Source organism: Pelecanus crispus, chromosome 8, assembly GCF_030463565.1.
Source record: "Pelecanus crispus isolate bPelCri1 chromosome 8, bPelCri1.pri, whole genome shotgun sequence".
Lineage (NCBI taxonomy): Eukaryota > Metazoa > Chordata > Aves > Pelecaniformes > Pelecanidae > Pelecanus > Pelecanus crispus.
Genome location: NC_134650.1, coordinates 3,537,493 through 3,565,287, shown reverse-complemented (window position 1 = coordinate 3,565,287; position 27,795 = coordinate 3,537,493). Strand labels below are relative to the sequence as shown.

The 27,795-nt window shown below is 52.7% G+C and overlaps 1 protein-coding gene across 3 annotated transcripts in view; it reads right to left on the bottom strand.

The window, feature by feature from the left end:
* The window catches only part of TCF7 (transcription factor 7), a 79,905-nt gene that overhangs the window by 17,231 nt on the left and 34,879 nt on the right, over positions 1-27,795 (bottom strand). For all 3 annotated transcript variants that reach the window (XM_075715771.1, XM_075715770.1, XM_075715772.1), the window contains exons 4-5: positions 8,119-8,251; positions 4,775-4,865 (exon numbers count right to left, since the gene is read on the bottom strand). In XM_075715771.1, the coding sequence (XP_075571886.1) occupies positions 4,775-4,865; positions 8,119-8,251 (224 nt within the window). The remainder of the gene's footprint in view (positions 1-4,774; positions 4,866-8,118; positions 8,252-27,795) is intronic.

Genomic DNA, 27,795 nt, shown 5'->3' with positions numbered 1-27,795 from the left:
GTAAGGGTTTGCCTGGATCGAGGGCTGCGTGGATCAAAGTTTTTGCGTGGATCAAAGTTTTTGCACGGGTAAGGGTTTGCACGGGTAAGGGTTTGCACGGTTTGCAGGGTTTTCCTGGGGGATATCCTCCACTAACGGCTCTTCAGGACAAGACGAAGCAGAAGCGAAAGCTGGTGCGTGAGCACACACAGCGTGCACAGGCATCCCCGCGGCACTGCCGTCCTCGCTGGAGCCACGGGGGCTTTGCCCACCAGCACGCCCGGAGGGGCTGGGCTCTCTGATTTCCATCCACAGGGGATGTATTTTGCTCACCGGGACATCACTAGGGGCCGGGTATATTTACAGAGGGCAAAATTTGGTCCCAGGTGACCATAAACTCGCAGCACAAACGGTCCGGGGCTGTGCTACGTGGCTCAACCTGCTCGATATTTAAGGCGGGTTGTGCCGCAGGGCCAGGTCCTCGCGGGGGGAAGCAGGGCAGCGACGTGGCCGGCTCCTGCCGACCCCATCGGGGCCCGCGGCCGTGCCAGCCCCGCGCTGCCCGATGATGGGATGGGGGAGGCAGGAGCTGCGCTTGCGTCTCAGAGGGCTGAATGGTACCGATGGGAGGACAGCAAATCGCTGCCCGCTGCCTGTGCTGCTTTTAAGGCTGAGACCAAATAAAACGGATCGCTCTCTGCAGAGCGGAACTCAGCGGTGGTGGTGGCAGGGGTATATTCAGGGTTCGGGTTAGCGACAAGGAGCAAAATCCTGAGCAACGGATTTTACCGCCTTTTCCCAGTGCTGAGCTGAAGGCAGGGGTTTCAGGCTTTGTTTTTGACTTCTGCTGATTAAAAACCCAATCGTTGCGCATCCTCCCAGGATGCTCGATATTCCCCTGACCGCCCTTTGGATCAGGCACTGCCTAAAAGCTCCTTTTTTTTCCCCGGCTGCCCGGGGAAGGTGCATGGCCGTCCCTGGGTGGCCGCGGGCTGCTGCAAGCTCCTACCGCACAAACTGCAAGCTGCGAGACCAGCCGAGCTGCTGCCCTGGCTCACACAGCTCATACTCACCTGGAGAAAGAAGCCCCAGGAGAAAGCGCTGACGAATACGGCTGTCTAAATCCACATGACGGGAGCGGATAGACAGACTGGCTCTGCCTGGGATCGGGAAGAAAGAGTCTATAAAGTATCCACAGCTACGTGGCGTTTCCTAAAGATACCCTTTGCTACGGGGACTCCGAGCACCGATGCTGCAGGAGCTCTGCCTGCTTGGGGTGTCCCCTGGGCTCAAGGGGCAATGCGGGACTTGGACTTTATTGGACTTATGGACTTATAAATCCTCCCTGCAAAGGTTGGATCCGACTCTGACCCCCCCTCCGTCCCCTGCGTTGAGTTAACGCTGCAGCTTTGAGTTCATCCTGTTAAAACGCAAAATGCGGAAGTGGGCTGAAAAATTAGGAGATGTTGCTATCGCACAGAAGACGTTGCTTAAAAGAGCACAGTTTGACCAAAAAACTAAAGCCTGCTCAGAGTCTCAGCGCGCAAGAGGCTGCACGGTCGCGGGATGCGCTGGGAGGATGCCCAAGCACGGGAACCTCCCGGCGCTCAGACAGACAGCACCTACTCTGCTCTCGTACGTGCTCCAGAAACGCTCTGCTTTCTCCAACGCATCCTTTTAAGGATGGCTGTCATTTTTAAACAAGCCAAAAGCTCGGTCCTACGTTTCTTTTGAAAGTTGTTTCATACAGGGGACTGGGCATGTACCAGACCTGGAGCTGGAAATTACTGTTGAGGTAGTAAAATAACTATGAAGGAAGTTCCTCGCTGTTCCCAGCAAGGGAAACCCCCCACGTTTTCATACGGAGATAGCTCAAAAACACCCCGGCTTGTTTTGTAAACCTGCCAAAAGAAGCTCCCAGCTTCAAACTGCGTGTGGAAACCGAGATGCCCGAGAAGGACGCGACGGGGTGCTTAAACCCGTGCAGATGCTCCGGCCAGCCTGCACAGAGCCGGGCCTAAGACCAGCAGCAGCTCTTTTCAGCTCCACTAAGCAGAAGCAGCCCGTTATCATTAAGCGCTCTGCCCTGCGAAGGACCGAGCTCCTGGATGCCAGGGATTTTTCAGGGCTAAAGACGGTTTCTGCCCTGAAGAGGAATAACGACAGCGCCGTGGCCGTCAGGCCCTCGAGCCGTGCCGGGGAGGAAGGAGGTTTCTGTTTCTGCCGCTCCGGGAGCTGCTGTGTCTCAGCTTGACCGAAATCTGCAGCATCTGTCTGTAGGAAAGGCAGCCGTGGCGGCGGGGCTGTTTACACCCTGCCAGGCAGAAGCCCTCTCCCACCCCTTAGATGTCGGCGGGTATAAACACACCAGCAACCAGCCAAGTGCTACCGCGCATCGGGAAACCGAAACGACCTTTGAAGTTGAACGCGGCTGCCCCAGGGCTGAGAAAACACTCGGAGCTAATCCAGAAGCGACATGCGTTACTGCAGAGGCTGCGATACTGGGATGGAAAAGGAGCCGGGCGCTCGCGGCTGCGTTCAAAGTGATTCTGACGTGCAAATGAATGCGATTGCAAAATCGGTCCCTGACGGTCGGGAATGCACGATTTCCAGCCCGAATCACCTGGTGATGGGAGGGCGGCTTGGAAAAAAGACGCGGGATGGCCGTGGAGGGGCTGCCGTGGCACCGCCGCCGCTCGGCCCGGGGAGCGGGTGAGCGACACGGTTCACAGGCTCCCAGCTGATGTTTGCTGCCAGGCTCCTGTGAGCAAAACTCACTCGACAGGACTCTGGGAGGCTTTTATCCGACCGTCATCCCAGCTAATTACAGAGAGAGCGATTGCAGCTCCTCCTCCTCAAGCACTCGGCGAGAACAAAGCCCGTTTCTGCCCAGCTCCTGCCTGCTGGCTTGCGGAGGAAAAGCTGCTTCCCACGTGTGGCCACCCCGGCTCGACAGCACCGGCACAAGCATCCTCGGCACGAGCATCCCCGGCACGAGCATCCCCGGCACGAGCATCCCCGGCACGCAGCCCCTGCTGCCCACTGCCTCCTGCATGGGGTCAACGCTGCCGCTTCTGCACCCACCCGCACCGCCGTGCTGAGCTTCGGCTGAGGACTGGGCACTTCGGGAGAGGTTTTGGGGCTCTCTTCATCAATTTTGGGCAGGCAAATGGATGAGAAAAGGTTCTATTAGACACACGCACTTCGAGGTGCTGCTCTCTGCTCCGTCGGGCCGCTTGTTGCTTTTCTGTATCTGCTCTATTAGTCACTAATGAATGTGTCTGACGAGGTTGCTTGAGGGTGCCAAACCCCGCAGATGCTGGAGCAGCTCTCAGCAACGCAAACTCCCTCCGCCACCAACCGAACGACAAAACCTCGTGCAAACCAGACTTTTTCCCCACCACGCGCCCGGGGCTGCCTTTAACAGCATCCCACCCCAAGAATGGACCTGGCATTTGGCAAACGGGCTCCTTTCTCACCCCCAACTATTTCTTTCATGTTATAGCACAGTCACCCCAGTACTTGTTTTTCCTGAGGATGAATCACATCATATGAGGAGTTAAATCATCGCCCAAGAGTAGCAGATTTAGCACAGAAGGCAAAATGTAATCTCTTTGAAGCCGAACTCTGTATCAAAAGCCTCAGCCTCTGTTTCTTTGCGGTTAAATATCTGGAACATGAAATTCAAACAAAACAAAAAGCTAACACTTTACTTTGTGTTTTAATATGCTTTGCCTCTCCCATTTTGCAGCATGTTCTTGTACCTGGAGGTCTCTGCCGGGCTTTGCTGGGGTTTTATCAGCCAGCACCACGGGGGATCTGCCCTCCTGCCCCCGCAATTGCCCTCCCTGCACTCTCTCCCTGCCCCAGCCACGCCGACCCGCTGCCTGCAGCCACCAGCCTCCCTGCGAGCCTCTGCAAGCTCCCTGCGTCACCAACCAGGATTAAAAATTAATCTGAAGAGTGACGATGCCCACACGGCACCGCCCGCCAGACCTGCTCCCTGTGCTTACGATCACGGTGACAAAAGCCAAGTGGCAATGACCACAGAGCACATACCGGTGTATTTTTAACTCATGTCCCTGGGGCAGGTTTCCCAGCGGGCTCCGCTTTACGGGATGCTCCTTGGAGCTGGTTTGTGCAGGGGGGGGACTTTTTGGGAGTGCTCCAGCTCACGGTCCCTCCTTCCCCGTCCCCCCTGGGGCAGCGGGTGCTGCTGAGCCGGCTGTGCCACGGCCAGGCTGTGGGTACCGGGGTCGTTCACCGGGGCCGGTCTCTGCCACGATGCATTTTTTCCCTGCGTGTCAGACCTGGAGAAGCACCGTGGCCCGGCGGATGGAGCGTCCCATTAGATTACGCCATGCCAGCAGCACGCTCAGGGAAAACACTGTTTGTGCCGAAAACCCCAGAGAGGGAGAAAATTACCTCCTACTCAAAAAGACGGGCTTTTCTTGTGATTAAGAGATGTGGGTAGGAAGCTCTCCCTGGCTTTCCTAATCCACACAGGCAGCTAGATATAAGGCAGGAGACAGTTTTGAATCGGGCAGGTTGTAACCCTGCTCCAGGAATGCCCCAGCCGGGACAAAGCCTTCAGCCTCTCCGCGGATCTGCTCCCCATTTCTAAAACAGGGCTAAATCCTCCTCCTCATCACACAGCACGCAGAAGGGATGAAGCCAGGGGAAAGCACCGCGGAGGTTACGGAGAACGGCTGCACGCGCTTTGTTCAATAAACCGTCCCCCGTACGGAGCTGCGGTGGGCTGGGGGCTGCGCGGGGCCGAGCCCTCCACACTCACCATCCCATCGACGGCGTGATCTGTCCGACTCCACCGGGAGGGAGGGGGTAGAAGCCGGGGATGTCTGAGGTCTGGGAAGGACGGTGCACTCCTGGGAGAAGGGAGAAGGAGATGAGTTGGACCCAGCACCGCGCTCCCCGGCTGACCCACACCGCTCCCGATCCCCCGGCTGCTCCAGCTGCGGGCACTTGTGGGCAGCAGGGAATACATGTGAAATAGCTGTCTGCAAGTGGCAGGGTGTTATAATCGCCCTTTTTATTGCTGCACTTCTCTCTGTGGGGGGTCATCCACGTTGCTGCAGGGTCACAAACACTGCTGTAACGGGGTGGGGAAGGCAGCTTGCTCCTGCGCAAGCATCATCCCTGCTCCGTGCCACCCTGAGGCCAAGCAGCAACTTGCTTTGGTAAGGATTTGATGGACTCCGGAGATCCCTCTGCCCTTCCCAGAGAGCCTGCTGAGGTGCACACCGATGGTCAAAGCCGTTCCTACACCTCCTTCCCATCAGTCATCCCTCGGAGCCGCCATGAGCGGCCAGCAGGGATGCCCCAGCAGGCACCACTTCTATCTTGATTTTAAACAACCTGAGTCCCCGTTCAAAGCAATCGTCTCGCAGGCTCTGTGGGTGCCAAGGAACGGTGGAGGTGGGTACGGTGCCAGGTGGGAATTCACCCTTCGCACGGGGAATCCCTGCGTGATCTTCAAAGCCGCTGGCACGGGCGGCATGGCCAGAGGAGGCAGCCACAGCATCTATCCGTTTCTACCTGGACTCGAAAACAGCGCGCGGAGCCCAGGGCTGCGCGTGGGACTTGGAGAACCGCGGTGCTGCTGGCAAAAGCAGCCCCCAGCTGACCCCAGACCGGCAAACTGGAGGGGAGCTGGGGCCGAGCTCTGCCGCAGCATCGTGTAATGCTGACTGCTAACGAGCCTCAGACAAAAAATCGTGTACAGAGATGTAATGCTGACTGCTAACGAGCCTCAGACAAAAAATCGCGTACAGAGATGTAATGCTGACTGCTAACGAGCCTCAGACAAAAAAATCGCGTACAGAGATGTAATGCTGACTGCTAACGAGCCTCAGACAAAAAAAAATCGTGTGCAGAGATTGTCCAGCAGCCGTGCTGGGCAATAAATACATTGAATAAATTGGTGACTAGTTGCAAGCAGTTTGCAAACTCCAAAGTCTGGATTATTCTCCTAGGTGTATTGATGATAAATTATTAATTAGGAATGACACCAACAGATCCCAAGCATCTTATTAGGAGTTAGGTAAAATAAATATGTAACTGAACTGAAAGGAATATATAACTTAGTATGAGATTTACCTACAGCTGTGCTCACGGGGGACACAGCAGCCCCCTGAAAGTCAAACAAAACCAGCATCCGCGTTAGGCAGCTGCCAGGATTTCCTGAGATTTGCACCTCCAACAATACAAGTTGCATAAGCCAGAGCACAAGTTATTCTCGCTGGCCCAGTGGTTGGGGCACCAGCCACTGACTCAGAAGATCCTGCTTGTATTTCCTTGTCTGCGTGTCCTTGGGCTACTGTGAAATGCTTTAAAGGGATGCTGTGAGAATGAGTACGACGGTGACTCTCAAGCCCTTACACTCGGTGATAATGGGAGATATTTCAGTGATGAAAATAGAGATGGGACACATCCAGAATGAACGGGGAAGGAAACCCTCGCCCCAGCAGCGTAGGGATGGGGGATGCAAAGCCGATCACAGCTGCACCACGGAGGCAGGTCCCAGCTGAGGATGATGGTCTGAACCTCTCCATAAATAGGACCTGGGGGGTCTCTGGGATGGACAGACTCCCCCTGCCTCCGATATAAATGTACAGGCTAAATGGGAAAGGGGAGACTGGGAAGTGCCTGCACCGAGGGTGCAGGCGGGTGTGCAGCCAGAGGACAGCTCCCCAGAATTACTGACCCACCGCAGAGATGAACGCTTAGGGACGACTCCACTGCTGATCGTAGCCCCCATGGAGGGGTGTAACCAGCTCATCCCTTGGCTGAGCTGCTCCCGTATTGCTTAAGGCTTTCCAGGCTAACAGCGAGTCCCTGCAAGGCATCTGCAAAGGCAGTGTGAAGGAAGGTGCGTCGGGTTGCCTTCCCGGGAGACGCAGAAATCTGCACGCTTCCTCTCGAGATTCGGAAATCTGCCATTAGCTGAGCTTTTAATAGGTTTATTTTGTTAACTCTTTATATTTTTCTGCTGAGCGTATTATGCTCTGGTGGCTGACAAGCAACGTGCTGGCTGGAAAAAACCCAGCCTGTGTATCTCTTACACTGGACCTAAATCCTCTCCATCAGCATCCCTGATGAGTCAAGAACATGGGCATAATTCAGACCAGGGGTAATTCAGCATGTCCTCCGGCCAAGAGCATCCTTGATACCCCATCATTTTAGCAATGATGTTAACTCGGCGAAGCCAATGTCTCCGGGACAGTTTGGATCACTCTTGGGTGGAGGCCTTTGCCCAAATCACAACAGCTGGTTTTGTGCCTCCATTTTCGTACTGATTCCTGGGCTCTGATGGACCCTGAATCCCTTCCTGAGTGTAGTTTGACACGAAACAGTGAATTTGCTTGCTTTCACATGAAATCAAGACCAGCTTTGTGCAAAAGCCTGTGTAATCTGAACAGATGTTGAAAGATTCTGTTGCGCTAACGTAAGGTTGAGAAAAGTTTGATTTTACACTCAGCTTGCCAGTAACCCACGAAGAATGATGGGCTGGCGTGAATTCCTGTGCACGTACCTATATTTTACAGTTCAGGGTTTAGCCTCTACCTACTGTACTTTCCTCCGTAGCCTCACGAGCTAATTGACGTGTCCTGGACTCACACAGCAACCCAAAGAGCCAAACCGTGTGGCAACCACATAACGTGTGGCTACGGACACGTACATATAACAATCCAGTTAGCTATCAGACACCGATCCTATTTAGTCAAAATATTTCCTGTTTCAAGCATTTATTTTCTCAAAATGACAATCTGACAACAGTTTGGGTATGAGTCAAAGGAAAGATTACTTTCCATTTTCTGGTTGACTCTTATGCATCATCTCGCAGGCTCTGGTCTGGTCTCAAGCTACAGGACACCTTGCACAGAGAATTGAGCACACTTGATCAGCAGAGTTGGCACTTTCGATATCAAACTCCTCTTGACCAGGATTACAAAGCATTGCCAATAAGCTAAATAAACTCCTACTGCTAAGCAATGCCCCAGTTGACCAAAGCTCTTGACTTTTCCCATCGATTTGGGACCAGGAAGGTGACAACCTTGATCTCAGTGGTCTCCAGCACCGTCCCCTTCCCACCACGCAGATCCCCAGCACTGCCATTACCTTGCTTCTGGTTGATGTCGGCGGGCAAGTGGGGCGAGTGGGAGCCGTGGCTGAAATGGTCGTTGCTGTAAGGGATGAGCGGGGTGAGCGGGTGGACTCCATGGGACGGCTGCACGACGGGAACTTTGTTGGACTGCAAGACACAAGGAGGGAGAGGGCTCAGAAGTCGTCGAGCTCCGTGTGCCAGGAGGGCCAGTGCCCTTTGCAGTCCAGTCATTGAAGTGAGGCTGGGAATTACTAAAAGTCCCCAGTGTGTCTCAAGGGCAAGGCAGAAAAAGCCCTTGCCTACTGAAATAAACGCTATGGCATCCTGCAAGAAAAATCCAAAAAACAAGCAGTGACAACAGCTGGAGACGATTGCATGGGTAGGTGGAAAACAGCTCAAATCAACATGAAGTTTTCAAAATTCAGAACTTTCTTTCATTCATTTCCACTATCTTTTATTCCAGGATGAATGCTACAAGCATGTTACCCAATGCATTACTCTTGTTTTCTGCCTTGTGCTATCATAGGGTCTAAATCTGGACTTTCACATCCTGCACATTCACTCCGAAAGCCATGCTTGGGCTTTCCCATAGCCATGCTGAGGCAATGCCTTTGAAACCTTGAGGTGGTCACCAGCGAGCCCTCGGGCTGAAATTGCCCTGGGTCCAAGCTCCAGCGCTGGGAGAAGGACCAGAGGGAGCTGAGGCAGCACTGGGCACGCAACAAACCCAGAAAAATTTAAAAAAGAAAAATCCAATCTCCTCTTGCAGCTCCTCCTGGTTACGCACGGCGAGGCCATCGGAGCCCAACATCTTTGTAAAAGGCGCTTTTTTGTGAACACAACGGGGAGTACTTCTGCGTGTTGGAGCAGAGAGAGGGGAACCTGTTCAAAAGAGCTGTAAGAACACACACACGCACACACACACACACACGCTGCCGTCTACCACCAGCCTCCTCGCCTCGAGCGTCTCGAGCTGCTCCCTACATGCCTGGTTTCGCCCATGGTTGCCTTTAAACCCAAACTGACTTCGCCTTGGTGGTGGAATGTTAGGATTTGTCCCAGATAAATCCAGAAAGAGAAACAGGACTGACAGCACCCCAAAACGGGGAGAAAATGAGAATGGACCAGGTAAGACAGCTCCCTGGGGGCCAGGAGCCGGGTATTGCTAGCCAGACCTCTTGTGTCCCACCAGGACATCTACAGATGATTTGCTGTGTGACTTTTGACACGTCATTTACGATCTCTGGACTTGATTCACTGGTGCCTTTCACTTCGGTAATGATTTTGCTCAGGCAGAGTGAGCACAAAACGCCAGTCGGCTTTGGTGGAGGTGGTGCAGCCGGAGCCGATGGCTCTGGAGGACCTGTCCTGGACCCCTCCCTGCCGCCCTGAGCTGCTTGCACAGCAGCCCGAGAGCCCTGGGCAGGTCCTGTGTTTTGCATGGCTGCTCCGAGGAGGAAACCCATGGAGCGGAAAGGAAAACAGACTGATGGAGACGCCGCTTTACATCTGTCTTTCCCACAAAGGTTTGCTCATGCAAATAAAACCCAAGAGGCGTGCAGGTTTGCATTTAAGAATGAATGAAAACCCCAATTCCTGATGCTTACCAGGTGTAGATTTACTGCGTACAGTGGGATACTGGGAATGTAACCCCCCCCTCCCCAGCGTTCCTGTCCTACAGCAGGGCCATGGGCTATGTGGTTTTCCCATCGAGAACGGCTCTGGGCTGGCTCCTGCTCAGTTAAACGCATGTTTGGAGCTCTGAGCTTTTACTATTCTTGCCCATGAAATGAGATGAAGAATAGCTTTTCAGTGATATTTCTAAAATTAGCTATGGTTTAGCTTATTTAAGAGCCAGAGAGCCTAAATTAGGGATATGCAGTTCTACGTGTACATTTTAACATGACACTGGAGCAGAAAGAGCTCGACGCTGAGCTGTTTTGAAAACCTCAACTTAAGCATTTCTGCCGTTCGAAGCGGGGCAGATCTTTCCTTCCCATTCGCACCGTGCCTGATCCAAAGCAGAGCACCATCCACCAGCCAGCCTTGCTGCCTGACGACTGTTAACAGCTTTCGGAGCGACGACAGAAGACGCAGACCACTACAAAGGCAGCTGAACAGTCCTGATGCTGATCCACAGGATACCTCAACAGTGAAAAGCACAGAGCATGTGCGGTTACAGCAAAGGCAAGGGCTGTCCTTCTTCCCCATCAAAGCAGAACATGGTAGCTTGGTGGTACAACAGGTTGCAGCTCAGTTACTCAGATTTTCCATCAGTTCAGATGGGAAACAAGACGTTGCACCAGTAAGAAGAGCTGGCCTTCCCCACGTCCCTTCTACGTTTGCACTTGCCTTGCTCAAAAACTTTTCTCCTACTCTTTAAAGCCATAAAAAGCTGGTGGGGAAGGATGCTCAGGAGGGAGGCAAGACAAAAATTTCTGCAAGAGGCTATTCATCCCCTCCAGCTTCCTCCATTCAGAAGTGTTACGGGAACCCATCTCCTACATTGAATCAACCAAGGGAAGAAGGAAACATTGCCCAAAGATCTGGAGAAACAGAGAAGACCCCTTCAGTGCTGATCCCCAGTTTAAACACCGCAGCTGCTAATGGTCGCAGTCCACGGCCACGTCCGCAGCTCCTGGTCTTCACCAGGTGCGCTGTGGCTGCCGCACACGTCTTCGCCGTGAAATCATACCTCGCTTATAGAAATCTGTACGCCAGAGAAACGGTATCAATTCCTCTTTTTCACAAGGTCTAGATTGAGTTCCTGCAAATCAGCTGCAGCACATGAACCCTGAAGAGGCTTTCAAAGCCAGAACTTATCAGCTGACAATGTCTTACGCCATAAAATTAACCTGATGTAAATGTTTTCTGCCGAGCGGGCTGATCTAACACAAGGGCAGTTGGTTTGGCGTCCTCTCCGCAGGTCCCCCGGGAGGACGCGGGGTGGTGCTGGTCGGGGCATCGGGGCGATGCGCTGTGGTTTGGTGAAGCATCTTATTGCATCTCCTCCCCAAAGCCGCGTTTCAATACAGCTCAGAGCGGCGGTGACGGAGCTGCTGGCTACCCACCCTCCCCCCCCAAAATAATGCAGCTGGTGCCCAGCGTCACGGCCCCAACCCCAAGTCATCCCAAGCCACCTCCCATCGTTGGCGGGACGCGAAAGGGCTCTGAGGACAGCTTTGCCTCACCTCTCCCAGCACAGCCCTTTGAGGGCAGGTAGGGGAATGAGCTGTGCAGCCACAACCTCGCTACAGAAATGAAGAGGCGCATTTACAGCAACACCAGAACGGTATTTCCAGAGGGGACAGAGCAGCAGAATGGGTTTTGCAAGCCTAGAGGGCCGCCTTCCCTCTCAAATCTGCTAAATTTCAACTCTCCTGAGTGCCCACCTCCCCGACCCCGCAGTGCATCACCCTACCGGCGTTAATCAGCCCCCATCAACCTGGCTGAAAATAGTTTAAGAAAAAAAAAAAAAAAGACTGTGAGGGAAGAAGCTGAAAGACTGTGAGGGAAGAAGCTCCCACTTCGAAGCCAAGAAGTGACTTCAACAACTAGAGGTAATTGGATGAACAAAAAGAAGATGCAGTCGCATTAATTATTAAGAAAGACTAATTGTTGGCAAGGCAAAATTAGGAGACCTCACCGCTCACGCACGGGTGTCCGATTGTGACGGAAGCTCGAGGCTAGCTAGAAAACTCCCCTTTCGCTGAGCACACACAATCCCAACAGGTCTCTCCCACGAGGATCACCCTCACGATCCGAGCCGCAATGCTGTGCGGCTCCGAGGTGCCCGGTGGGGCACGGCATCCTTCGCCTTTGCTCCCATCCCATGCGGCACGTGCCCCAGCAAGGCCCGCGGCGGGCTCCGGCCGGGGGGGTATCCAAGCCTGCCAGCACGGCACCGGTTGATCAGAACTATAAATGATTTTTTTTTTTTTTTAAGCAAAATGTGGGTTTTTCATTAGAAAATGGTGAGAGATTGTAATCAAACATTTTCTGGAAAGCACCTCGTGTTAGCAAGTATTTTGACTCATTTTTTAAAGACTGATCTATTTAGTCGTTACATACTAAAAATAAGTAGTTTTACCTTGCCGGCTTGACAGACTTTTTTTCTTTTAAACTTTAAAGCTAATCTTAGCAAAATGTAGCACAGAAGGTCAAAAGCCAAAATTTAAGTGAAATGATCAAACCAAAAAATTTCCATGAACTGCAATACCCTTTGGGTTTTTAGCTCTGTGAAAATATTAGAAAAAAACTGGAAAGAATTTTTTCTGCTTGCACCCGTTTAGGAAAAGAAACAAATAATAATAAAAAAAAGAGCTGAATGTTTTGTAACTTGTGAAAACTATTCCTCGCTACAATTGAGAGCAGCTATTAAAAGCAGCGGTGGTCACACCGAGCTGCTGGGGATCCCAGCATCCCAGCAGTGCTGGGCTGCTTCTACGGATGGGAATTTTTTAAAATGCATTTTCTGGTAGAAGGCAATTCGTACCTAAAATAAAGCAGCTTAATTCTACTGCTCCTTCCGACACTTGGTGCCTGATTTAGTGAAAAATGTTTTGTTAAATTTCAGGACGGCTGCACCAAGCACCCAGGATCGGCCCTTGCACGGGGCGGCCGGGGCTGTGCACCCGACCTGCACCACGGCGAGTTCTTTAATACACCAAAGGAGAGGAGTAAACCTGTCTGGCACAATTCGGATTATACCAACCGAATAGTGGAGCTCATCTTCCAAGGTTGATCTTGATCTGCCCTGTTGCACACAGGCACAAGGCATCCTTCCTAGGAATAACCCCATCTCGGTTTTGATGCCTATACTCCAAGAGTTTTTATGTTTTCCCCAAATTTTGAACAAAAACAACCTAAGCGAAAAGCTGGCGCTTTTTATAGTTTGTTTTCAAGGCAAACTCACATAAATGACGCTGTTTTGTAGGAAAGAAACTTGTATTTTACAGATTTCCCATATGTTTGAAATAATGGAACGCATTTAAGACTTTGCTCTCACTTTATAAAAGTCAGCCCTAAGCCCCCGGGAGACGTGCCGCGCCGTCAGCCAATTCCGACCGTGCCGTATCGCCTTCCTGCAAAACCCGGGGATCGCTCACAGCATCACCCGGCTCCCCGCTCTGAGTGGGGAAAACTCCACTCAAGGTTCTTCCACAGGATTTCTGGATGTCTTAATCCTGCTATGCCACTTCTGCATGGTTTTTTACAAGGTGTTTTAATGGCTACTCTGAAATGAGAGACTGTGCCTGTGCAGAAGAGCCGGCCGGGGCTTCGTGGTGGGAAAGCGGCTCCGGCATTCGGGCTCCAGCTGCAAGCAACATCGGCAGAGTCAGCATCGGAGAGGCGGGGGGCTCCCAGCTGATGGGGACCCCGAATGCACAGGGGATCTCATAGGCACAGCGGACTTGGCACACGTAAGGGACCTGAAACACATGGGAGGCTGCAGGCATCGTGGGTGCCATGAACGCGGGGGATCCCGTGCACATGTGGGATGCCCTGCACCCAGGGGACCCCGTGCACCCAGGGGACCCCGGGCACGCAGGAGACTCCTTGCACATGGAGGATCCCACAAACATGGGGGACCCTGTGCACCCAGGGGACCCCATGCACCCAGGGGACCCCGTGCACCCAGGGGACCCCGGGCACGCAGGAGACTCCTTGCACATGGAGGATCCCATGAACATGGGGGACCCCATGCGCCCAGGGGACCCCGGGCACCCAGGGGACCCCATGCACCCAGGGGACCCTGTGCACCCAGGGGACCCCAGGCACGCAGGAGACTCCTTGCACACGGAGGATCCCATGAACATGGGGGACCCCGGGCACGCAGGAGACTCCTTGCACACGGAGGATCCCACAAACATGGGGGACCCCGTGCACCCAGGGAACCCCGGGCACGCAGGAGACTCCTTGCACACGGAGGATCCCATGAACATGGGGGACCCCGTGCACCCAGGGGACCCCGGGCACCCAGGGGACCCCATGCACCCAGGGGACCCCAGGCACGCAGGAGACTCCTTGCACATGAAGGATCCCATGAACATGGGGGACCCCATGCGCCCAGGGGACCCCGGGCACCCAGGGGACCCCATGCACCCAGGGGACCCCGTGCACCCAGGGGACCCCAGGCACGCAGGAGACTCCTTGCACACGGAGGATCCCATGAACATGGGGGACCCCGGGCACGCAGGAGACTCCTTGCACACGGAGGATCCCACAAACATGGGGGACCCCGTGCACCCAGGGGACCCCGGGCACGCAGGAGACTCCTTGCACACGGAGGATCCCACGAACATGGGAGACCCCGGGCACGCAGGGGACCCCGGGCACCCAGGGGACCCCATGCACCCAGGGGACCCCGGGCACGCAGGAGACTCCTTGCACATGGAGGATCCCACGAACATGGGGGACCCCGGGCACGCAGGGGACCCCATGCATATGGGGACCTTGAAGGGAATGGGGACAGCCCGTCAGGACTGTGCACAGCACCAGCGTGGCTGGGGCCCAGCACCTTTGGGGACAGGACTCCATGGGGTGCTGCGCTCCCCGTGAAGGATAACAGGGTGCTGCCTGCCTTGCACGAACCTCAGCTCCCAGACACCCAACACATTCTACCGGTGCAAAAGCACCAGCCAGCACCCCGGACAGCCGAAATCCCAAAAGCAAGCAAAGCGGGGATGAGCCCACTGGAAAGCCCAGCACCATGGGAGCCGCTGGCAGCCCCTCCACGGATGCGGAGGAGTTTGCAAGGGAGAGGAAAGCCCCGTAACCCCGCTCTGTGATGCCCGGAGCCGGGTGCCCCCATCACTCGGGCCGTGCTGGCCGTGGCAGCAGCCTCCCGGGCCAGGGGAGGCTGGAAGCACCCCGGGGGGTGTAGCATCCGTCCCCCGTGGCACGGTCGCACGAAGCGCCCAGGCGCACGAGCCAGCGGCCGGGGAGAGCGCTGTGGTTTCCAGCCTCGCCGGGGAGCCGAGCCGCGGTGAGGCGAGATTAGTCACGTCACTTTCAAATTTTCCCACATCGCCGGCCCCAAAAATAGCGAAACGAAAAAGCCGTGGGCCAGCCCGGTGGCGGCTGTTGTGGGGCGAGGGGCCTGGCTGAGGGACGGCAGCTCGGGCTGGCGGGTGTGCCACGCCGGCGGCCGTCACCGCCAAGGCAGAGGGGGTTTCAGCACCCCCGGAGCCCCGTGCCGCTGCCTGTGCTGTGGGTCCAGCTGCTGGGAGCAGCCCCCGGGGCCGGTGCCAGCTCGAAGCAGGCAGGTGGATGGGTCTCTGTGCTCCTCTGCCCTGCTCGGGTGTCTCTGGGGTGAAAGCCCCGGGTGCAGCGCACACGCTGCAAACTGCAGTCTGGCCCCCCAAGCTGCCCCAAATGTGTTCGCTTCGACGTCACTTCTCAGAGAGGGCAAAATGAGTCGACGCGCCGGCTATGAAAAAACAAAACCTACAAAGTTTTGCTGTTGCTGATTCAATGAGGAATTAATTCCTTTTCACTGCAAAATTACTCATCGTGCCACAGAAAGAAGGGTATAAGGTCAGGCTGCACCGAGCATGCACGGCTGCTGCAGAAGGTACCCGTTACCGGGGGGACTGTGCCTTTTGCTCTTTATCCAACAAGCAAACCAAATTAGCGAATTATTAGGGACATATTATTAGCGACATTACTGGGTACATCCCACAGCATTGGATCTGCTTCTGGGAGGGCTCGCAGGGCGACGCTGTCATTCGGGGTGCTCGGGGACCCAGAGCACCAGTGACTCAAACCCAGCCCCGCACAGTTTCAGGGTACCTCTGAGTTCTGATAAAATCTCCCAGCGCAGGGCCCCAGACTGTGTCAGCAGACACTTTCACCCCTTGTTTCCCCGTGGTGTTGCACCAGGAGATGCTACGATAAAAGATCGCCCCAAATACCCACTGCAGACTGTTTTCGGCACTGACTGCAAGCGCCGGGGCCTGAGCCCTCGGCAGCCCGCGGGCGAAGGCAGCGTCGACTCATTTCTCGTCTCAGCACGCTTTTTTCTCTTATTCTCACTTTTGCTGCAGTCACATCGCCCCAGCCCGCCGCTGCGGCAGAAAGGAAACAGGGAAAGTTAAAGCCACCCACGCTCGGGCGCTGCCCTCGCCCAGCCGTGCACCCCTCCAGCAAAGCCAAATTTTAGCAGCAGCAGCAGCAGCACCTCTCCGGCCCCTGCCCGGGCCTGGGCCACCCCGCGCGGCTGCGGCACGGAGCGCTGGATGCGGCCCTTTAGCCTCGGCGCCACCAAGGCTTCCTCCAGGGACCAGGAGGCCACGTCTCCCAGAAGAGCACGGCTGCCCTGCGCACCCCGGCAGTCAAACCAAGGGGAAAGCGCTAATACGCAGCTATTAATTCTGGCGTTAATTCCGCACACGAATGGCAGCAAGGAGCTGATCGGTTTGAGATCTGCGTCGCACACGCAGGCAAAGATTGGCCTTGCTCAGGTTTTTTCTCCCTGCGCTCTGCATTTTGTGGTTGGTAGAGTCCCGCAACTCTTCCCTCTCCCTCTGGTTTCTTTCAGCTTCTTTAAAACCCAGCTGGGCTTTGAAAAACGTTAATAAGGCACCTGAGCAGCCCTGCTCTTTTTTGCACGTTGAGGGGGATGCGCTCGCCTTTTCAGGGCAAAACTCAGCTCCCGTGATGCTGACTCTCCCCTGCGACTCGGATGTGCATCGCAGCGGCGTCAGGGGACTCGGCGGGGGTATCCGGGACAAGTTCCCCGGCATTTAACACCTTCGGTGCCCCAGCACTCTGAGAGGTGGCCAAGCTCCAGACACGATGGGGACAAATACAGGGAAAGAACTTCAAAACATTTAAAAAGTTCTCAGTGACCTTCTGTGCTGCTGCTGGTTTCTGTTTTTAAGCAATGATGGTTATTATTTTTAAGTTAAACTCTGCAGGGGAAATAGCTGAGTTTTTCGCCGTTTACGGGCACAGGAAGAGCTGTTTCACTTCTCAAGTATTCATCTTCTAAGAGAAAGATGTAGGTGGTTCTTCATGAAAAAAAAAAAAAAAGGCATGGAAAAATAAAGATCAAAAGTCCCTCCCAGAGGCTGCTCTCTTATGGTGACAAAGGGCAAGCACAGAGGCAAGCAGACTCCATACTAGAGAAGAGAAACCCTCTGAAAAATGAACTTTTGGCATCAGCGCCCAATGCCTACAGTCACATGCAGCAGAAGAGCCACCTCACTCCAGAAGCCTCCTCAACCGTGCAGAAAGTCCCCTTGCTCGGCACTCGCCTCGCTCGGGAAACGCTGCTGCTGCGATGCTAAAAGCAGCTTCACGGCGGTCCATCTGCTCAGGAGGGGACAGAAACAGATATATTGCCCGGGCAATATAACCCAGGAGCTGCACTGCAACACCAAACCCCAGCTATTTTCTCCCAAATGCCGGGGCAATATAACCCAGGAGCTGCACTGCAACACCAAACCCCAGCTATTTTCTCCCAAATGCCCGGGCAATATAACCCAGGAGCTGCACTGCAACACCAAACCCCAGCTATTTTCTCCCAAATGCCGGGGCAATATAACCCAGGAGCTGCACTGCAACACCAAACCCCAGCTATTTTCTCCCAAATGCCGGGGCAATATAACCCAGGAGCTGCACTGCAACACCAAACCCCAGCTATTTTCTCCCAAATGCCCGGGCAATATAACCCAGGAGCTGCACTGCAACACCAAACCCCAGCTATTTTCTCCCAAATGCCCGGGCAATATAACCCAGGAGCTGCACTGCAACACCAAACCCCAGCTATTTTCTCCCAAATGCCAGGGCAATATAACCCAGGAGCTGCACTGCAACACCAAACCCCAGCTATTTTCTCCCAAATGCCAGGGCAATATAACCCAGGAGCTGCACTGCAACACCAAACCCCAGCTATTTTCTCCCAAATGCCCGGGCAATATAACCCAGGAGCTGCACTGCAACACCAAACCCCAGCTATTTTCTCCCAAATGCCGGGGCAATATAACCCAGGAGCTGCACTGCAACACCAAACCCCAGCTATTTTCTCCCAAATGCCGGGGCAATATAACCCAGGAGCTGCACTGCAACACCAAACCCCAGCTATTTTCTCCCAAATGCCAGGGCAATATAACCCAGGAGCTGCACTGCAACACCAAACCCCAGCTATTTTCTCCCAAATGCCCGGGCAATATAACCCAGGAGCTGCACTGCAACACCAAACCCCAGCTATTTTCTCCCAAATGCCGGGGCAATATAACCCAGGAGCTGCACTGCAACACCAAACCCCAGCTATTTTCTCCCAAATGCCGGGGCAATATAACCCAGGAGCTGCACTGCAACACCAAACCCCAGCTATTTTCTCCCAAATGCCAGGGCAATATAACCCAGGAGCTGCACTGCAACACCAAACCCCAGCTATTTTCTCCCAAATGCCCGGGCAATATAACCCAGGAGCTGCACTGCAACACCAAACCCCAGCTATTTTCTCCCAAATGCCCGGGCAATATAACCCAGGAGCTGCACTGCAACACCAAACCCCAGCTATTTTCTCCCAAATGCCGGGGCAATATAACCCAGGAGCTGCACTGCAACACCAAACCCCAGCTATTTTCTCCCAAATGCCCGGGCAATATAACCCAGGAGCTGCACTGCAACACCAAACCCCAGCTATTTTCTCCCAAATGCCGGGGCAATATAACCCAGGAGCTGCACTGCAACACCAAACCCCAGCTATTTTCTCCCAAATGCCGGGGCAATATAACCCAGGAGCTGCACTGCAACACCAAACCCCAGCTATTTTCTCCCAAATGCCGGGGCAATATAACCCAGGAGCTGCACTGCAACACCAAACCCCAGCTATTTTCTCCCAAATGCCCGGGCAATATAACCCAGGAGCTGCACTGCAACACCAAACCCCAGCTATTTTCTCCCAAATGCCGGGGCAATATAACCCAGGAGCTGCACTGCAACACCAAACCCCAGCTATTTTCTCCCAAATGCCCGGGCAATATAACCCAGGAGCTGCACTGCAACACCAAACCCCAGCTATTTTCTCCCAAATGCCGGGGCAATATAACCCAGGAGCTGCACTGCAACACCAAACCCCAGCTATTTTCTCCCAAATGCCGGGGCAATATAACCCAGGAGCTGCACTGCAACACCAAACCCCAGCTATTTTCTCCCAAATGCCCGGGCAATATAACCCAGGAGCTGCACTGCAACACCAAACCCCAGCTATTTTCTCCCAAATGCCGGGGCAATATAACCCAGGAGCTGCACTGCAACACCAAACCCCAGCTATTTTCTCCCAAATGCCGGGGCAATATAACCCAGGAGCTGCACTGCAACACCAAACCCCAGCTATTTTCTCCCAAATGCCGGGGCAATATAACCCAGGAGCTGCACTGCAACACCAAACCCCAGCTATTTTCTCCCAAATGCCGGGGCAATATAACCCAGGAGCTGCACTGCAACACCAAACCCCAGCTATTTTCTCCCAAATGCCGGGGCAATATAACCCAGGAGCTGCACTGCAACACCAAACCCCAGCTATTTTCTCCCAAATGCCGGGGCAATATAACCCAGGAGCTGCACTGCAACACCAAACCCCAGCTATTTTCTCCCAAATGCCGGGGCAATATAACGGCGGGGCTGCATCGCTCCCCCAGCTATTTCCCCTGTTCTGCAACATCCATCCCTTGTTATTGCCTCTCTCGTGTTCTGGGCTACACAGAAAAAAAAAAAAAAAATCTCCATCCCCTTTGTGCTACGTGGTTCTGCGAATTTGAATCAAAAACTGCAAACCCTGGAGTTACCGGTAACACTTGAGGCTTCAAATGAGAAGGCACTTACTTGACCCACGGAGGCTGATAATATCTGACCTCCTTTATTTCGCTCTGCTTCTCAAAGGCGAGTGGTCGGTCTGTTACCCAGAATTAATCAGGAAAATGTCCAAGAGGGCAAGGGAGGAAAGCAAAATAAAAGCATGACACAGAGCCAAGCCTTGCCCTTTGGTAAGGCTCGAGACACCGTTTCCAAAAGCACCAGCGACGTTACCCTCCGTGTGCCCAGCTCACGGGCAGCACCGGGACCAGCCCAGCCTCCGGGTGCGAAGGCTCGGTGAAACGCCGACGGTTTGCACTGTATGAGCCGGACCCCGGTCTCGGGGGATTTTCACCGATTTTGAGAAACTATTTGCAAACCCCAGCCCTAGCTGGGTCCCGGTTCCGAGCCGAGGTGGCTTTGACGGCGGGTTGTCACACCCCTCCCCGCAGAGGACGCGCTGCAGCAGCAGATGGAAAATCCCGTGAGATTTCTGGGTGCATCTGCCGGCGAATCAGCCCAACAGGAACCCTCCAGGTGTCAGTGCTGCACAGTTTTCTGGAGGCAAATGTTTGCTTACGCATTCCCTGGGCATCAGGAGAGGGCTCCCGGCTGCTCAGCTGCGCTTTTTCTTTCCATTTAAAACAAAAACAAAACCAGCCCATGCACTTGAAAGAGCGCAGGGGAGTTAACAAAACACAAACCCCAAAAAAACTCTGATGTGATTTAAGGCGTTTCGATTCTCCGAACATCAGAGGGGGTGAAACCTGCCCCTTTGTGCTGCAGTGGTGCCGGGGTGCCCGGCCACCGTGGGTGACACCGTCGTGCTGCTGTCACCATCGTCACCCTGGGACCTGCACGGGAGACGCCTCACAGCACTTTGGCCCCTGTCTCTAGACCTGAGATGGGATGGCTGCCAGCATCTCCTGGCAGGCACTACACTTCCTATTTTATTTTATTTTATTTTATTTTATTTTATTTTATTTTATTTTATTTTATTTTATTTCATTCTGTTCTAGTCTACTCAACTCTACTCTACTCAACTCTACTCTACTCAACTCTACTCAACTCAACTCAACTCTACTCTACTCTACTCTACTCTACTCTACTCTACTCTATTTCTTTTCAATCTGCTAGTCTCAAAGCCCAGCTTCAGGGGGGAATCTCACCACGTGAGAACGTCACTGGTTGAAAAAAAAGACCACAAATCAGAAGCGTCCCACCCCATCTGAAAGTAAATCCCCGACTCGGTGACTGTGCTGTGAAAAAATAACAGTAATAATAATAATAACAATAATAAGGCTGCTGACTTGTTCAGAGAGCGCTTTCTCCCGTGGCATACGGCCACCGACGCCGTGCACTCGCACAGCACCGGATGACACCAAGAGCTGAAGATATTTTAACATGTCGGAGGCGGCTGCGCGCACGCCACTGGCTAATTAACAGATCACACCAAACAACCGGGCATGATAATTTGTAATAGTTATCACAGTTCTTGGGTACGCATTTCCCTGCTACGGTGAAATCCTTTGATATCTACATGGATGTCAAGCGCATTTCCAACACGGATGGCCATGAACGAACGAACCGCGGCTGATCCGGGTCTTCTCCGGGGTCTCTCCCAGACCGTTCCGCTGCGTTGCTGGAGGGGCAGGAGCACTGCCGGGATGGCTCGGGGATGGCCAGCTGCGGCTCGGGATGTCGCTCCCACCGCAGCATTCATTTTTCCAGGCGGCTGTGAAGCCCAAGGGGCGAGGGCTGGAGCGAGGGGCATCCCTCCCCAGCGAGCTCCCCAAAACCCATCGGGGACCCCCGGGCAGGAGAGGGGAGAGCTGCCCGCTGCCCAGCCCAAAGCCGCCCCCGCATTATCCTAATCAGCACTCACACTTATTTCCCAGTTTCCATGATAAATGGCTCTCTGGAGGACGCGGAGGGAAGATAATCCCCTCCGGAGCCGAAGGGATGCTTTATTGACACCCTGCAGCTGTAAGGCGATAGCAGCTTTCCTTGTTGCTCACTTTCAAGGGTGACATGTTTACAAAGAATGCTACAGCCGCTAATCCTGGATGATACCCTGTGTCTGCCTGGGAGAAATCCTAATTTTCTTGATAGGAGGAATTAGTTCCTTTAATGCTTAAGACCCCTTTTTTCCTCTGAAAGCAAGCAAGCGTTATTGTGCAGAGCGGAATAAACATTTTAATTAAAATGTGGAATTTATCTTCCAGTCGAATTCGTACGAGCCCCTGACGATACGTCAAACTCCGCTTTCCCGTTTTGAATCTTTCTCTGATCTCTTAATGCGAATGGCTGAACTAAAACCTGGGCTCGGCGGATTTGCATATAATTAGAGAGCAAGGGAAATTAATAGGGAATTGAATGGTTTTCTCCTCTGCCCATCTGATGCTTTTACCAGATTAAAAAGAGTCGATTTTTTTTAATGACTGTAAAAATGTATTAAATATTATTTAACCTTTTTGTGTTGGGGGGATGGAAGCAGACAGACTAAAGAAAACAAACTTATACATATGGTAATGAACGCCTCCTATCGTGGGAAGCAAATATCATTGTAATTAGGATTAGAAAGGAATCCTAATTAATCTTGTCCTGCCACTTGACTTCTAGAAGTTCCTTAAACGTTACCTCCAATGAGATGTAAAAGAAGGCGCAGTTTAAAGGCTTGCCAGCTAATCCCTGCACACAGCGGTGAGCGCTGTCGTGGCCATCAGCGGCACGGGGCGAAGGTTCCCCGAGCCTCCCGGCCGAGAGCCACCAGATTTAGGACTGAGTGCTCCGACCCCGGCACGTGAGCTGGATTCAGACTGAAGGGGAACACGCAGCTCTGCTGCCTGAACTTCCTAATTCCCCACGACGAACTAGGTAACGAGACAGCAAGCCAAGAGAGATGGGATGCACCGAGTACCACAGTGACGCCTGACTCCACGCAGGGATCTTTTCAGATCCTTTACCATGTTTTTTTTCAGTATTGTCAAGATGGTCTATTTAGCAACACTTACTGGGCTCAGTTCCAGGCTGGGACTCAAGGTAAGGGGTAGGAATAAACGAGGGAACGCCAGCGCTGTGCCATCCCCACCCCATGCCTCGATTTCTTCTTCTCTACGCTCGTGATGCTCAAGATTACCTACCGTGCCGGTATGAAGTCATACATATTTTAACTCGGCTCCTGTCATGTGTCATCTAATCCTGTTTTTCAGGTATTGAGATTCATAGATTTAATTGCATAAGATTTTACTACAGGAGTGGATGGTCATGAGATGATTTTCACCTTTGGGTCTCTGTATGGAAAACAGCTTTTAGAGAGCTGGTTTCCGAACTTCAGACCCTGGCTGAAGGTCTCGTTTTCTAAATACAGCTAAGTACAGTGCAAGGAGGTGCCGTAACAGGGATTATAACTTGGACTAATAATGAAACAGAGCAAACTTTATGCTTTATGCTAAGTAATAAATAATAAATGAATCCTGCTACGGCTAGGTTGGCTTCTTAGCATATTTCTTCCAAGAGCTCCGGTGAGTTTTTTATGAGGCTTTATGAGAGCGACTGTGAATAACAGCCCAGGAATAACATGGTTAGTACAGACATGAAAAATTTTCACTTCGAAACCAGAGACCACACAAAATGTGCCCAGCCTTGGGATTTCATTTTAACCCAGGCTGATCAAAAGTTCACAAGGCAGGACTGATCAAAGGCTTCATATTGAAAAAATGAGAAAGTCACAATTTCATATGGTTTTGATGAGAAAAATAATTGATGAAACTTTGCTCTTTCAACTTGGTTTTGCTTTGAGTTTGGGGTTCATGTAAATACAAGAAGCAACGGGCACAAACCCGCAAGGGCTGAAATCTTAGCACAGTTTTAATGATCTACTTCTTACTATGGGAGCTCGCCACCTGTTCCAGGACCGAACGGGCTCAGGAATTTTAAGCAACATTATTGATTTTCGCCAGAAAAAACAAGTCATGGAAACCACAACTCTTCGTAGGGTGCATCTTCACCAAAGTTTTGTTGGGAGAAGTTTAGGTCCAGGACAGAGTTCTGAGCCAGCTCCTGGTTGACGCACTCGCCTTCCCGGAAGGCAGAAGACCTAGATACAAGCCACGCTCATCCTGAACCTTTCTTTTTATTTTCATGCTCTGATGAGATTGCAATTGCAATCTTTTGCCGGACTGTGCCACTTAACGTGAACCACACTGGCCGACCACGAAGAGGGTCCCGGTGGCCCGACCTCGACTTGGGAGAGCAGCCCAAGCGCGGTGGCTGGTGGCACACGTCCATTCCCATCACCACAAATTGGAGATATCACGATTTCATGCAGGTGGTGAAGGGGAAAAATGTTAAAATACCAACTTTTCTGGCTGAGGTCAGACTTGTTTTCCAAAACAGCTCGCCCTGGGAGCTCGCCCTGCCCCGCGGTCAGCGGCGACACAGGACTCCATGAAAAAGGTTCTCCAGAAATGTTAAACAAAGCAGAACTGAGCAAACAGAAGGGTGCGGAGAGAGCCGGTCCCACGCTAGGCAGGCAGCGGGGCCGCTGAAGCGCGAGCAGGCAGCTGCGTCCCCGCGCAGCCCCGTACGTCGCGGGCGCACAGGTCTCTGCAGGGTCGGCAGGACCGCTGCCCGCGCCGTGAGACCCCAGCGATGCCACCGCGCGGGACGCTGGTGCCACCAGGAGTGTCCCCAGGCAGGTGGCTCTGTTCCTTTAGGCAGTCCATTTGGGGGGACTGCCTGGGAAGTGGAGGGGGGGTCCTTAGCTCCTCCTGGGGTTCACCTCGGGAGAGCAGGGGGGCTTCAGCCCTCTCTGACACGAGAAAAAAACCTCGGGGTTTCCATGGAGGCATTTGCTGAGCTCGCTGATTTGGGTCCTACCCTGTGCCAGCTCTTGCCATGAAATACAAGCTGATTCGCTACAACTGCCGCAGCATTTACACCCATTTAGATGAAAAGAAGAAGAAAAAGAATTCAAGAAGAAGGAAGAACACATGATAACCCAGGGTACCATCAGTATATCAAGCTTCTGGCATAGATTTTTTCCTAACCAGATAATTAACTAATTTAACCCACTACCAGGGATCAGCTATTTCACTGTAGGTCATTTTGTAACACAGACTTTTTTTTTTTAACTTAGCTTTAACTTTGTAATGTCCTCTGTTCTATTACGTAGTTGCTGAATGATGAAACTGAGGTTACACAGAACATCAATTATACTAAAAAAATGTATCTACCACACCTACGTGCACACAACCTCCACATGCCTACAGTGCAATTTTTTAGCTTAGGTATTATTTAGGGCCTGAGCTGGAAGTCCGTGTGTCCCGCGTCTGCTTTCTGAAAGTCTGGGAATGAAAAACTTCTCTTGCTATCAGGACAATGATCCACGGGCAAAAAAAATCCTTGCTTCAGGACATTACTACACGATCAAATGCTGTAGTAGTATTTCATTTTTTAAGGTAAAAGTGCTCTTCATAACCAGTGGATTGTACATTTGCTGAAAAATCCAATTAAAACATTACTTCCATTGGGTTAGGATCTACATTTCTCCCTGCAAAGTTTGCAATTAAAAAAATAAACCCATCTTATGGCCATTATCTAAGCTCCTTAGAATGCAAAAGGTAAAAACCATATAGATTATAAAGGATTACGCTTTGGTACACCTCTCTTGGTTTTAACTGAGGTGCTACACAGAGAGAGCAATTGCTTCCTAAAACACATGCTCACTATAGGATCTTCCCTTTAATTTTTTGGCTGGCTCTCTCCACTATTTCAGGACATGAAGCAGCCCGGGACTTTCTGAAGAAATAAATCCCCAAACGCAGCCAAGACCCAGTCGATGGGATTTAGGAGGAAACTCCACCTCAGAACAGGCGAGTCCCTAGGTCCCCAGCTGACGTGTTTGGGGGTGACCCTCCCTCCCAAGGGCACAATAACGCACCCGTACGCTCGGGTGGCTGCTCCCCAGCCTGCCCCCGCATCTCCTGCGCCGGCCCCTGCAGGGACACGGCACACCGCATCTCAGCAGCTTTTAGCAGAAGTATAACAACTGAGATATTAGATTTATTAGATACAGAATGAGATTTTTCAGTGTACAGGATGCTTCCCTAATTGAATCCATGCCAAAGTCAATGAACGTTTCCCCAGTGATTTATCCCACCTAAGGCCAAAGACACACCGTTAACTCCAGTGCTGGCAGGCACTCATTCCGGTTTTGAGACTGTAAAAGTGAGAAATGCTATACCTCACCGGCCTGGGAGATTTCAGGTGGTTTATCCCCTGCATTTTCTTTTTGTAAATGTATATAAGCAACAAAAGATGCCTTCAGCTTGTCAGGCATGCTGATTCTGCAACACCATGCACGGTAGAAGCGCAGTATATAAAGAAGAAAATCACTCTTAAACTGCGAGTTTAAGAACAGCAGGAAATTTTAGTCTGTTGAGCTCTGCAATGTTTTAGCACCTCTGCTCCGACTCGAATTTACTCATTTCAGAAACCCGCTTCACTTCCCGGCCGCGCTCCTCGGTGCGAGGAGGCACCTGCCCGCGCCGGCTCTGCAGCTGCAGGCGCTCCGTGCAACGTTCCCGGCTCCGGCTCCGCAGCAGAACCACCCCAATCCTGGTTCCCAGCCCCACCACATGAAAGGCGCTGGGTTTCGGAGGGGCCGTGCGCTGAGCAAAGGCCACAGCGCTGCATCACCGGTTATCTCCGGCGCTTGGGGTTCCTGCGAGAGCCCCACCAGTCACCCGAAGCTTCCCACAAGATAAATACTTGTTTGTTGTGTTACGGGGAGACTGGTGACACGGCCCGTAAAACGGTGCCTTTAGTCGATCTCGCTTATCTTCGCATCCATCTGTCTCTGCGTGACTGTTTCGTATTCGTACGGGGCTATATTCAGACCAAGAGTTTAACAGCAATCGCATGTCTCAACTGTAAAGTGTTTTTTTAGGGCGGGGACCTGTTATCTCCTGCATCTGAACAAGGTTGAGCTCAGCAGACTCGCTTCTGGTTGTGATACTCACCATGCAAACAGTAAATATTGCTTATAACAGGAGGTTTTATGTAAAGTATTTCTATACGTTTTATACAATAGCATAACAATAACAACTACCATTTACTGAACAAGCTTTTACACCCAGCTCGGTGGTGTTTCTCTGTCTGTCTGCTGACCCCAGAAAGACAAGAGTTTGGAAGCTACTGAGGAACAGAGGCTAATGAGCATTTTTCCTTATTTTGTCTTTACGACAGCGAATTTTGCCACTGATTTCAACAGGAGTGTCGTCTTGGCACTCTACAGGCATTAGCAGAAAAATTTATGAGGATTAGAAATTGCTTAGAAAGAGCACAAACACGCGCACATACGCACACGTCGGGGCTTTCCCGCGCGCTCCCCGCGCGCCACCCCTCCATCCCAGCAGGAGCTGCAGCGCATTTCCAGTTGGCAGGCAGCGGGTTTGTGCAGAGAGGTCTTACACCCTGCAATCCGTGTGCTGCAGAAGACGCGACGCCGGCACGGCGATGCTCAGCCGAACTGTTTGGCGGGCTCGTTTCCCCAGGTCGGCAGCATCGCGGTCCGACTGCGTGCTGGGGACCGCGTTTTCCGTACTGACGGAAAACGTGCAGCCGGTGCAACTGTGATCCGCCCCCCTTAGCCATCCCCAGGTGCTGCACACACCGCATCTGTAGGGTGCCCGCACCAAGGATGGATGCAATTGCTTTGAGCCGGTGAGAAAATGGCAATAAATCACCTGGTGCTTACGGACAAGGCACGGTGACCCCCGCAGCAGCACAACTCCAGTACATTAAACTCAACCCCGTACCAGGAGGTGACACAAAGATGAGGTCTCGATGGTCCCAGCGCCGCACGGGAAAGGATGGCA